General features: G+C 52.1%; 1 protein-coding gene across 1 annotated transcript; it reads right to left on the bottom strand.

The window, feature by feature from the left end:
* Positions 1–1297: 1297 nt before the first annotated feature.
* On the bottom strand, positions 1298–4379 carry LOC116599626 (bone marrow proteoglycan-like). The gene is made up of 7 exons (XM_032359594.1): positions 4302–4379; positions 3959–3993; positions 3670–3739; positions 2756–3075; positions 2321–2452; positions 1730–1841; positions 1298–1468 (listed from the first exon to the last, which is right to left on the bottom strand). Exons 3-7 carry the CDS (start codon positions 3725–3727, stop codon positions 1410–1412), a joined length of 681 nt encoding a protein of 226 aa, XP_032215485.1. The 5' UTR covers positions 3728–3739; positions 3959–3993; positions 4302–4379; the 3' UTR covers positions 1298–1409.
* Positions 4380–13320: the final 8941 nt, after the last annotated feature.

Raw genomic sequence — 13320 nt, forward strand, 5'->3', positions numbered from 1 at the left:
CCATGCAAGCTTGAGCAGGCAGCTTCCCCCGTCTGGGCCACACTCAAAAAATTCAGGTTCCTGATTTGCCTCTGGAAATCTGAAGCCACCTGTAATTCTATGTATTTGAAGAGTCGGGGAGGAAAAGTCGCTTTAGGGCATTGACTCCTTATTTTCTGCTAACCTCCTTGGTTGAGTAAGGATTTGGAATGCTTTCTTTCCCCGCCTCCGACTGGGACTCCCTCCTGTCCAACTGGATTGGAGTCCTATGCCCCACGATGAACTCAAGGGTAAGGGAGTGTGTCTTGCCTCTCCATGGTGCTCCATCCCTAGGTGACCGTGTTCTGGAAGCAATCAGTGCTACCAGCCACAGGATCCTAATGGTTGAAAAAACATTCAACCGTAACAGAGGGCTGAGTCACAACACTGGCCTCATTTAGAGGTTCTGCCTTGGGTCCCTCTTTGCATAGGCCCGTAACTTCTCTGAGCCTGGTTTTGTGCAACGGGGTAATAATTATCGATCACACAATGTCAGCAGGGGGTACTTCATGGGTGTGCAATAAGCAGTAACAATTAGTAGATGTTGTTGTGCTTCTATTATAAACAACTGTATGTTCCCGAATGGCTGGAAGCTGGGTCTTCCTAGGTCTTATAGAGAGTTGGCCCTACAGCATGCTGTCTTATATTGGGTTTCCCCAGAAACAGGTCCTGAGACAAGGATTTGAGTACAAGTGGCTTATTTGGGAGGCACAAGGACACTTGTAAGGAAGAAGACAATTCAGATGGACCGCAGGAGACAGCCAATAACATGTGCATCATAAAGCCAGCTGCCTCCGAGGGTAACTGGCAGTTGATCCCCCTGGGAAACCCTAGGAAACAGTACCCAATACATTTCTTAGAATTAATCCATTTGAAGGGCAAGAGACTGGGACACTCGTACTTCCGCTCCTGCCTGTTGTGGACTGTTCCCGGGGACATGTTAATTCCCTGGCCCACTAAGGCAACCGCACTCCGTGAGGAGGAGGAAAAGTCCCTGCATTAGAGACGCCGGCACACGACTGGGAGAGTGAGTCCAGCTGGAAAGAAGAAAACAGGTGGGGGTCCTGACAGCACCTGCTGTGCATGTGCCAGTAATTAGAAGTCGTGTGAAGAGCTCCCTGAGCCCTTTCTCCCATCTTCAGGAAGACCCTGCGGACCCCACCCCATGCTCCAGCCGCCTTGCTCTGAGAGACGGTGGAGTGGGGAGGGTGGTCTTGCAGGGCAGAAAGTTCGTGGGTGGAGCTAAGCCGAGAGAATCAGTGACCAGAGGAAAAGGGAGTCAGTTTCAGGGAAGCAGTTTTATTGCTGGGGGCTGGAAGCAGGGGCAGCAGGTGGGGAGGGGAGGCAGCTACCCGGGAGTGGGTGGCTCTGGACTCCTGGCTGGGTCTCGCTCAGTAGGAACAGATGAAGGGGAGTTGCCTGCGGCAACAAGTGCGACGCCAGTGACCTCCTGTGAAGGCAGAACCGGAAGGGGCCTTCAGCCTCTGGTTCCCCCTGACTCTGCCCCAAGAGGGCCTCCCCCCTACCACCCCGCCCCATTCCTGCCTCCTTAGAAAGGGAGTCTGAAGACTCAGCAGGCCCCCCGCCCCAGGCACAGACCCGTCCCAGCACCGCCTCTCTGAGCCCCTCCCATCCCACCACTGCATCCACCCCCGCTAAACCCCCCCATCGACCCCCGCCTCCCCAACCTTCATCCCTACTCCCACTTCACCTCGGGTACACAGGGCCACACATTTGCCACCCCCGACCCGGGGCTGGCCAGCAGCCCAGTATCCAAAGTCCCAGCGACTGCCATCAACCCAGCAAAAGCGTTTCCAGCGACCCTGGAGGAGGAAAGAGCAGAAGACGTGGGCGTCAGCAAGTGCGAAGGAAGAGCAGATAGGCAGAGCTGGAACTGTCCCAGCTCACGTTTGCCCTCGACCGCTGGGCCCTGATGGACACTGTCCTGGTCAGCTGCAATGCTGACCCACAGTGATCATCACCGTCACATTCTATGCATGGCAGTGATGCACTCATCCTTCTGGCCCAAACCCATTCCAGAGATGCAGAACAAGGCTGACTGTCTCACCCAAGTCGCACAGACAGACAGACAGAGGCTAAGCAGAATTTGGCCCCAAACCTCTTCACTCTGAATCCTTGGTTCCTCCCAGTGCCTAGGCAGCCTCCTGGGTATCTCACCCCAGCTGTTCGTCCGTCCCCAGTTCTTTGGAGGATCAAAGGGGAAGCATAGACAGAGCTGCAGCAAGGTGAGCACTGGCTGAAGTCAGGAGTGCTCCCCATTTAGAGCCGGGACCCCTCTTACCCAGCCTACGACCCTGCCTCCGATCCAGACTTGGCCCTGGTTGAGCCTGCTGACTGAGCACTGGAGCCGGCGATTGAAGTAGATGTTGTGGACAGAGATGAGGTTGCCCCTGTAGCATCTCCGGCAAATAAACTGTGGGACAGGAGAAAGGAGAAAGGATGGAATGACCCCCTCAAAGGAACTCATGCAACCTTAACTTTGGGTCTCCAAATCCTCAAAATCCATCCTCTCCACCCCCATGCCCACCTCCATGGCCATTTGAAGGCTGGAGATCTGTTTCCACGGGCCGCCCCCCTCTTACCCTGACACCTGGGCAGGCCCCAGCCCCTGTTGACACCCCCAGGCTCTTCAGTGAGGCAGATACGGATGCGGAGGCTGGAGGCATCTGTCCCCCCACCTCTCCACAGGCCTCAGCTTCAGCCCCAGACCACTCACCTGAGCTGAATCAAATCTCCTCACTCTCCTCACCAGGAGGAAGCGGCGACAGTTCTTGCACCCAGGGCTGTCCTCCAGTTTCACCGTGTCCTCTTCTTTAGGGCACTGAAATTCCTCATCCTCTGCATTCAGGGCTAGGGAAGACTCTACAGACCCCTCCTCCTCAGGGGCATCTTCACTTCCAGAGTACTCCTCCTCCTCTTCCTTGAGCAGCGTCAGCTCCCCCGGAGGGGCCTCCTTTGCCTCGTTTTCTGGCATCTCCCCATCCTGAGGCACGGCCTCATCTCCTAAGAAGCTCTCAGAGTTCGATGTTTGAGTCCCTGGCAGGGAGAAAGACCAGGTGCCCCTTCTTCACATCGACCCCTGTTCTCCAGCACCACGGACAGCGTCTGTCTTGACCCTGGGGGCGGGAAAACCTGGAACACAGGAGGAACCTCCCCCTCCTTATCCTCCCATAAGAGGTCATGGTGTTAAGAGCAAGGGCTCAGATTCAGACAGTTGTAGATTTACGTACTGGTTCCATCCCCTATTAGCTTTATTTTTCCATCTGTGGTATGGGTACACAATATTACATACCTCATGGGATGCTGTGATGTTTAAAGGACATAATGCATAGAAAAGGCTTTAGCATGACACACTCAGTGAGCTCAAGGTAGAAGGAAGCTATTATTATATTCGTCATTGGTATTGGGCAGAGAGGACAAAATCAAAAATCAAAATCAAAATCAAAAATGTCACAACAGAGATGCCCTGAGGAGCCCCTTCGGCTCCTGGCTATAGAGCCTCTGCTCCTCCAGGTGTGCAAAAATCCTGGTGTAGGGCAGGGCCACTGAAGGAGATGGTTCTGTGGCTGCGACCCCATCTACTCTAGAAAGGAACAAAGTGGAGCGACACTGAAGGACAAGGAGACTTACCCAGATGGAGAGTTGAAACTGTCCCCAGCAGAAGAGCCAGAAGCAGGGGGACTTTCATCTCGGCTTTCTTCTGCAATGAAGAACACAACTTGTCACACACACACACACACACACACACACACACACACACACACCCCTTGGGAGTGTGGGGTGGAGAAAGAGAAGGTATTACAAGAAGCCCCTGAAACTCCAGGATGCTGGGACCCTTTCTGAATGGAGTGAGGCAGACCGTGACAGGCAGCCGAGGCTGGCTTTCCTGTGAGCCTGCAGGTGACAAAGGGAATATTACCTTTATTGGTTTGTACTGAACGGGCCCCTCAGAGTCTGTGAAATGAGAGAGAACCGAGAATCAATGACCGTCGGCCTTCCCAGGAATTAACGGTGTTTGGCTAGTGCGTTCCCGCCTCACGGCTCCGAAAGCCAAACACACGCACCCCCACGTCCTCCACACTGCCTTCACAGCCATGGAGGCCTTAGAAGGAGTATGAGAGACTTGCCCCTGCCGACCCCTAAAAGCCACACGTAGTCCCAGCCAGCCCTCCAGAACCTCTCAGCCTGGGCCAGACCCCTCCCCGAAGGGTGAACACATACCCCCCTGAAATCAGCTCCACCGCAAGAGGGAAAGCACTAACCTGCCCAGAGGTCTTCCTGCTCCTGCGGGGTTCACAAAGCTCTCAGACTCTCCTTTGACATTTTATAGAGGGGTCTCAGAGGAAGTTCCCCAGAGAGAGGAGGGTTTCTCCAGCCTGAGGGAAAGGGGAGGGCTGATAAGAAGTGTTTCCTCTGCCCATTTTTTTTTTTCAGAAGATATGAACAGACACTTCTCCAATGAAGACATACAAATGGCTATCAGACACATGAAAAAATGTTCATCATCACTAGCCTTCAGGGAGATTCAAATTAAAACCACATTGAGATATCACCTTACACCAGTGAGAATGGCCAAAATTAGCAAGACAGGAAACAACATGTGTTGGAGGGGATGTGGAGAAAGGGGTACCCTCTTCCACTGTTGGTGGGAATGCAAGTTGGTGCAGCCTTTTTGGAGAACAGTGTGGAGATTCCTCAAGAAATTAAAAATAGAACTTCCCTATGACTCTGCCATTGCACTCCTGGGTATTTACCCCAAAGATACAGATGTAGTGAAAAGAAGGGCCATCTGTACCCCAATGTTTATAGCAGCAATGGCCACGGTTGCCAAACTGTGGAAAGAACCAAGATGCCCTTCAACAGACGAATGGATAAGGAAGATGTGGTCCATATACACTATGGAGTATTATGCCTCCATCAGAAAGGACGAACACCCAACTTTTGTAGCAACATGGATGGGACTGGAAGAGATTATGCTGAGTGAAATAAGTCAAGCAGAGAGAGTCAATTATCATATGGTTTCACTTATTTGTGGAGCATAACAAATAGCATGGAGGACATGGGGAGTTAGAGAGGAGAAGGGAGTGGGGGAAATTGGAAGGGGAGGTGAACCATGAGAGACTATGGACTCTGAAAAACAATCTGAGGGTTTTGAAGGGGCGGAGGTGTGGGAGGTTGGGGTACCAGTTGGTGGGTATTATAGAGGGCACAGACTGCATGGAGCACTGGGTGTGGTGCAAAAATAATGAATACTGTTATGCTGAAAAGAAATAAAAAATAAATTAAAAAAAAAAAAGAAGTGTTTCCTCACTTCCCTGCAGAGCCCACTCATCTGCTTCCAGATTCTCTCCTGACACCCCTTTCGGGAGCCTGGGGGCCATTCCGGGCCTGCCTGGAACCAGTGGTTCTTGTCCTAGGGCACACTTCAGAATCTCCCAGGGAGCTTTTCCAGAAGACACAGCCCCTCTGCTTCACTAATAGGACCGCGGACTGCCACAGGCATTTGGGAAATAAATCTATTAAGATTAAAGGTGTACCTATCACTGGCTCATTTTCACTCTTTGGAGACTGTCCTTTGGAAATAAAAGCACCTATAAGTAAGAACACTTTTTACAAAGTTGCATATTGCTTTCCCGTTTGTAAAAACAGAAGTCTCCATGAGAGCAAGGAGCTGGCTCTCCTCTGGATGGATAGGCAGTGAACAGGAGGGAGGAAAACAGGGCGTTCTGGGTGTGAGCAAAGGTGGGGTGATGAAATGACCTTGGCACCAGCACAGGACAGTGTCCTTTCTCACTTAACTAAAGTTAACAGAGTACTCCTTGGAAGGGGGTGGGGAAAACAGAGTACACCCCATCTTTTTTTTTTTTTTTTAAGATTTATTTATTTATTTGAGAGAGACAGAGTGGAGGGAGGGGCAGAGAGTGAGGCAAAGAGGGATAGAAACAGATTTCCTGTGGAGCACGGAGCCTGCCGCGGGACTCGATCCCATGACCCGGAGATCACAACTGGAACAGAAATCAAGAACCCGTCTGTTGTTCAACCAACTGAGCCTCCCACGCACCCCAAGGACATCCCATCTTGAGCCAAAGAATGGAGAGACCCTTTCCCCCACGCCTACTGGCTTAGGGAGACAGAATGCAGGAATCAAGGACATGACTCAAAAACAAAAGAGACAGGAAGCTTCAAAAGCTGCATTCGCTCACCCCCAGCCTCAGGCCCCCCGAAGGGCCATTCCTTCTGTTGGACAAAGCTATTGCAATCAGAGCAATCAGACAGGATAGGGCCAATTCTTGGAGGCCAGCTGCTCTCAGGCACCCCAACCCGGAGGGAAGTCTCTCCTTTAAGCCCCATAATCCAGGTTAGCGGCCCTAGAAATTCTATTTCGTCAACATCCACTGCGGGGTGAGAGCAGTGGCTGAGGGTGTGGGTTCGGCAGTCAGAGAGTCCAAGCTGGAACCTAGTGTCTACCACTTCATAGCTGTGTGACCCTAGGCAGGTTCCTTAACCTCTCTGTACCTCATTATCATTGTTTATAAAGTGGGGACAACTATCTCTACCTCCCTGGGTCGTCAGAAGGAACAAATGAGAGTGTGTGTGTGGCAGACTTGCTCTGGGCCGACCGGCCCCCTCTCTGCTTTCTGGTTTCTAGAATTCCACTTCCTGGGAATCTTAGTGGAGGAAAGGCCTCTCATTCTTGAAAAGAAAGTGCCAAATAGATTCCTAGCCTCCCTTGCAGCTCAGGCATATGACTGGGGCTCCATCGAATGGGAGCATCCAGTGAAGACTTGTCCTCCAGAGCTCATGACCAAGAAGCGGAGGCCAAGAAGACCTCTCCTGGCTGAGCCAGTGGTGTAGACCCAGTTCCTGGGGTGGCAGTGTCCATTATGCCAGAGGGGGGATCCAGGGTCCAGGCCCTACGCTGCTAGCCAAAGGGTCTGAATCACAACAGCAGTGGTAGTCAGGGCCTCCCCACACCCCTCCTAAGGCCTGGTTTTGGCCCCTGGTTCTCTTCCTGCAATTTTATTGAACTACCTCGTTTCCTTTCAATAAATTCGTTTTTATGCTCTATATCCGGTGAGGAGAGGTTCATCTGCGTGCCCCAGAACCCTGGCTGAGACAGATGTTAGCCCAGGACCTGGCATGCAGTCACTGCCCAGTCAATGACAGCTGCTCCTGTGAACAGATCTAGAAGTGATCCAGGTCCCTGGGACTGACCCACATTAATCAAACTCCCAAGAGACCAATGTCTACATCTGGTGCCAAGGACATAATTTAGGTTGACCTGAACCCACTTAGGGCCTTCTGAGGCACACATTCTCTCCCTGCCTCACAAGCTACAAATGTTGCTCAATTTGTGTCAGTTTATCATACAGCATAGAAGAGTAATAAGATGTTGTGGAGCCGTAAGACCTGTTCCTTCCCAGGAGGAAATTTATACTTAGTGCAATTTGTGGTAGGGAGTTGGTACGGGGGAGTGTCCCAAAGGAATGGGCTTAAAGATTTCCTGGAAAAGAATCCGGGGTCAGCAGGTCAAGAAATATGGGCAGAGAGAGAGAGGTTCAACCCAGGCCAGAGGTCCCCCCCACCTTCTTCCCCTCAGACCATAACAAGCTGGAAAGTGCCTTCTAGTTCCAAGCTCTGCCCCTACAGCTGTGATGTCCTCGGGGAGTTAGACCTCTGGCCGACCAACCACCTGATAACTGGGTTTGGCCAACATCCCTTTGGGGCAGATAAGATAAGCGGTGGCGAAAGACCTAACATCGTCCCAGGGCTGAGCCACTGGGAGATACGGACCCGGGCCGTTGCTCTGTGAAATCAGCCTCACAGCAGCCCCTCTGACCCTTCCCTGTGTGGACGCCCCAGCGATGGACACTGACCAAGACTGCTAGAGCTGGAGGGGTCCTTGGTGATGACCCAGTCTGGTCTCCACATCTCAGCCATGGAGTGCGCCCCCTATTGGACTCAGACGTGCCCTTTCCCAGATTCACTGCTCTCCCTGCTCCCACGGAGAGACCACCGTCCAGCCCCTCCAGGCACCTCCTCGCCAGACGTTGAGTACTCGCCATGAGGTGGGTGACATTAAGTCTTTGCAGTCTGTGGCCTCCCAACCCCACTCGCCACCCTTCAGTATCTCCCCAGTTCACTGACTTCACACCATGTCTGCTGCTGCCTCCCAGCCCAGGCTGCCATGTTTGGTGACATACGTCAGAGCCCGTCGTCCCCATGCTCCCCCATTCAGTGTCTCCCTTCTGCACTAACAACTAAGCCAAACTCGTGCCCAATGCCTACAAGTGGTAGTCTGGCTCTTGCCGATCTTCCAGAGCTCAGTGGTGGGAGTGATCTTTCTGATGCTGGATTCCGCTCCCTGGGCCAGGCTGGGCCTTCATACTGGATCCTTCTGTCCATCAGGTCTCAGCTCAAAGGTCACCTCCTCAGAAAAGCCTTCTTGAGAACTCTTTCTTTTTTTTTTTTTTTTTTAAAGATTTTATTTATTTATTTATTTGACAGAGAGAGAGATCACAAGTAGGCGGAGAGTCAGGCAGAGAGAGAGAGAGAGAAGCAGGCTCCCGCTGAGCAAAGAGCCCGACACGGGGCTCGATCCCAGGACACTGAGATCATGACCTGAGCCGAAGACAGCGGCTTAATCCACTGAGCCACCCAGGCGCCCCGAGAACTCTTTCTAAAGAAACCACTCCCTGGTCAAATAATAAAATCTTTAAAAAAAAAAAAAAAAAAAAGAGTGCCTGGGTTGCTCAGAGGGTTAAGCCTCTCTGCCTTCAGCTCGGGTCATGATCTCAGGGTCCTGGGATGGAGCCCCACATCGGGCTCTCTGCTTGGCAGGGAGCCTGCTGCCTCCTGCACACACCCCCCCGCCCCCGGCCTGTCTGCTTGTAATCTCTCACACTCGCTGTCAAATAAATAAATAAAATCTTTTAAAAAAGAAAGAAACCCCCCATCCCACTCACACATCAAGTTACTTTGCTCTATATTGTTCCATGTATTTCCATCTGAGCATTTGCTAAAATCACATGATCTTATGTATTGTTTCTTGTTTATGGTCTGCCTCCCTCAGGATGAAGTAAGTTCCATGAGAACAGGGACGTTGTCTTTCTCATATACTGCCTGCAACTCGACCCAGATCACAGAAGTTTTCCCATTATATGTTGCATTAACTAATCAACTTGAACTCTACACCTGGAGAAACTCCAGCTGAGTTTTGTTCCGAGCATAAACCCATTAATGTTCTGAGCTCCACCTGCCATGGGCACAACCCTGACCCAGCCTCTGTGTTCTGGGACATTCATGTATTTATTGGTTCATTCACTCATTCATTCGCTCATTCACCAAATACTCAGAGATAGTCTCTAGCTTAATGTAGCTAAGACTGCTAGACAAACAGAATGAATCCATTCACCAGTAAAACAGGGCATTGTATTGAGTAGACACTTAGAAGGACAGAACTTAGATACACTGGAAGATACAAATTCTCAGTGCTACCGGCAGGCAGTCAGAGAGGGCTTCCTGGAAGAGGTGTTGCTTCAGCTGGGCTCCGAAGTGCTAATAGACAAGATAGGAGAGGCAGAAGAGGAGTGGGACGCCTTTCTAGAGACCAAACCGTGCCCTGGTACTGCTGGAATTTGAACCAGGATATGAATGATTTGGTGTTTTCTAGAGGCGAAGTCATATCATGAGGGGCTTCTCTGCTTTGCACCAAAGCCACACTCCGTCAAGCGGTGTAGACTTGGTGGCTGGTTCCTCAGCCCCCTCCTACACCTCTACACCACAGTAATCTTGTTTCTGCCCGCCCATTGCTCCACAGGAACTACTCTTGCCATGGTCCCCACTGACCGCCCAACTGCCAAGCTCTCGGACTTTCTTCAGCTCTTATCCTACTTGACCTGTGCCATACATTACACCTCGTCTCTTTCTCCTTCTTAGAAACTGCCTTAGCAACATTCCTTCCCAGTTTCTGCTGGTGGTCTCGCCTTCCTTGCCGCTTCCAGTCAGCGACAGGAGAAGAATGAGGCACAAACAAGTCCGCTGCTAAACACTGGGCGCGGGGGACGACAACCAAACAGGACGGCTGCCACGAGCAACGCCACCGTCTCACTTTTATTGGATAGAAACAATAGCCAGCAGAAGGACTGATGCAGGTCAAATGTTAATCCCGTCTTGCAGACAATCAAGGAGGAGAATAAAGCTTCTAGTTAACCAAGCACATTCAAAGGACTCCTCTAACTAACAACGGGCGCTGCTGGGAAGAGAAAGGGGCGATATCGGGAAAAGGGAAGCAGGCGGTTTTCGTTCGACGCTGAGCTGACCGGGCGTTCCCGGGTGCTCGGCTTCCCAGAAGCAGGCGGCGATCCGCCCTGAGCGAGCCGGGCATCCCCCGCTGCCCAGCTTCACGGTCGTACATCGTCCTTCTCCCCAAAGACCTGTTGCCAGTATATGTATTTCTTAAGGCCATATCTAAATGTGCTTGGTAAGTAGTAAAATCCTCCAGGGATTACAGTTTAAGTAACAAATTGTTCCGAGGGGCAGCAGCACTTCCTCTTCTAGGAAGTTAAACAGTAGCAATCACCTGGCTGCCTGGTGCCTTCTCTTCTCTTCTCTTCTATGGCGCCATCTCCAGCTACCGAATAGGGACCAACTGCTCCAACCACAGCCCTGCTCCTCGCCAGGTCTGGCCACCACTACAGACACACATATATGGCTCCTTAATAAGTTCCCAATGATTGTCTCACAAGCATTGCGAATTCAACACATGCCAGACTGAATTCACCCTTACACACACACACACACACACACACCTCTCCTGTGGTCCGTTTCCCAAGAGAAGCCACCTGCTTGCACCCACGCCAGGACACTGGGGCCATCTCTTTCTTCAGCATCTCGTCCACCCCCAGCACCACTCCTCTGCTGCTTTCCCGATCCACTGCGGACCGTCTTTCACCTGGATCCTTTCAATGGCTCCAAATTACTCTCCTTGCCCCAGGCCTTACCACCTTTCCCTGCCCGTAATACTTTGTCCAGAGGCTACCGAAGTGAGCTATCTAAAATCCTCCTCTTTTCCTCTCACGCGTGATCTCTGTGGCGTCATGCTTTCACATCCAAGAATCCTTGGATCTTTCCTTGGAATTTCGCATCCTTTCCTCCCTAACCACTGTGCCACCCCTCCTCTTTGCCTACCTTCCAACCAAGGACTGCCTCCTCTATGAAGCCTGCCCTGATTCTCCCAGGGAGAGTTAGAAGGAAGCCTAGTCAAGGCTCATCTCTTTCTGTCCCAGCCCCATTGCATCTCCCAGCAGCTCTTGTCTTGCTCTGTCTCCCCAGCACACTAAGGCATGCCCACCTGCCTATCTTGGGAGCCTGCACCGTCCTGGACACGCACTGAGGGCTCTATCCATGTTTGCCGGTGAAGTGAATGAGCGATGGAAAGCAATTCTTGGTTAAGATTGCCACAGGCTGAGCCAGGCCCATCTCCCCAAAATGGGATCACAGGCAGGAATTCTAGTAACAGTAACAATGTCACCAGTGAAGTCAGGAAGCTCTTTCCACGGGCTCCGGGCTCTATGTGCTCCCTGTCATTTACCGTCATCAACGATCCTACGATCCTACAAGGCGGGAACACGGTTATCTGTAAATGACAGACAGAAGGACTGAGGCTCCGGGAAGGAACATGGTTATCTGTAAATGACAGACAGAAGGACTGAGGCTCAGGGAAGCATCAAAACCAGGATTTGAGTGGAGGGCCTGCCCTCTTCCCCTCTGTACCCCGGTCCCCCATGTCAGCACACGACTCACACGAAACACCCCCACTCGTTCCCCAATGTGCATGGCAGGTGGTGAAGGGTGATGAGATGGAAAGCTTGGGAACAAGTTCCCTGGAATTGAAAAGACCCTGGCCCCCCTCAGCAGGTTCCTTGTCCCACACTCTCCGTTTGCCCCTCTAGGAGCTAAGTTAGGGATGACAGCCTCACGGGCTTTGGGGGGCGCCTAACCGAGAAGATGGTCGTGCAACAATCCAGGAAACACCTGGCAACCACTAGGTCCTCAACAAACAGCAATCCTGGACCGTATCTGCATTTTAGGAAGAAAGAAAGTAAGGCCTGGAAAGGTGATGTGATGGTCCAAAGTTCATGTAGTAGCAAATGATGGTGGCTTGAACAGGAATTTTAAGTCTTCCGCCACCCACGAGGAGAGATTTCTCAGCCTCTTTCATGTACTCATCTCTGCGTGGGACAGACACATCACAGCCCACCCAGAGGAGCCAGGTCAGGAGCTCCCGGAACCCCAAACAGTAGCTTTGCTCTCCCCAGCAGAGAGCTCAGAACAAAGACAGAGCTGGTGATTGTGATCGGAGGTTCATTGGGTGGGAGGGGCCTGGGGTGGGAGGTGGGGGGCCTGTGAGGTCTGTGTCCAGAGCGCTCACCCAGAGGAGGACATGGATAGGAGAGGTGGGCAGGCCATGGGTCCTGGAGTAACGGGCTTTCGGGTTTGCTGGTCTCAGCACACAGCTGGACACAAGCCCACTATCCCAGAAGCAGCTCCTGTCAGTTAGCTCCTGGAAATGATGGAGAGCACCCCCCAGGGAAGGGGAACTGGGGACCTCGGGCTCTCCTCTGAGATGGGCCATCCTCTCTTGGCCAGCCGTAAGAGGACAGGATTTGACTCCAGCGTCTGCCTCTCCTTCCCTCTGCATTCATAGGGCGGCCCCAGAAATACCCCACACTTCTCCAAAACCTCCTGGTTCAAGTTACCCCACAGTTTCTGCAAACAAGTCCCTGTGAGTGGGGACAGAGTCTCAAAGTCTCGGGGCTCCTCTGTCATCCTTCCTCTCTTCTGACTCTCCCTCTGGGGGGGGGTGTCTGTCTGTCTGTCTCTGTCTGTCTCTCCTGCTCACTCTCTCATATCTGTCCGATATTTCTGGAGCCCCCATCCTATGGCACATAGGGGGCAAACCCCCCGGGATACAGCAGGTCATACAAGATACACTACCTGCCCAATGGAGTTCCCAGCCAATGGAAGACACATGCTAAGTTTCTTTTTAATCCATATGTTAGCTGCATATGGACTGCAGCTATGAGCTCTAGGGGCCAGGCTCCTGGTACCACGGAGGCCTGTCCTAGGTCAAGGGCTGGAGAGTAAGGCAGGCGGAGCTGAGGGCTGATGGACCGGCAGCCAACCATGGACGTTAACTATGGCTGGGTGGGGCATGTTCCAAACAAGGAGAATTAAACCATTTTTGTTTCAAATAGTGCATTTGAGGGCACCCAGGTG

The sequence above is a fragment of the Mustela erminea genome, chromosome 9 (genome assembly GCF_009829155.1).
Source record: "Mustela erminea isolate mMusErm1 chromosome 9, mMusErm1.Pri, whole genome shotgun sequence".
In the NCBI taxonomy this organism is placed as follows: domain Eukaryota; kingdom Metazoa; phylum Chordata; class Mammalia; order Carnivora; family Mustelidae; genus Mustela; species Mustela erminea.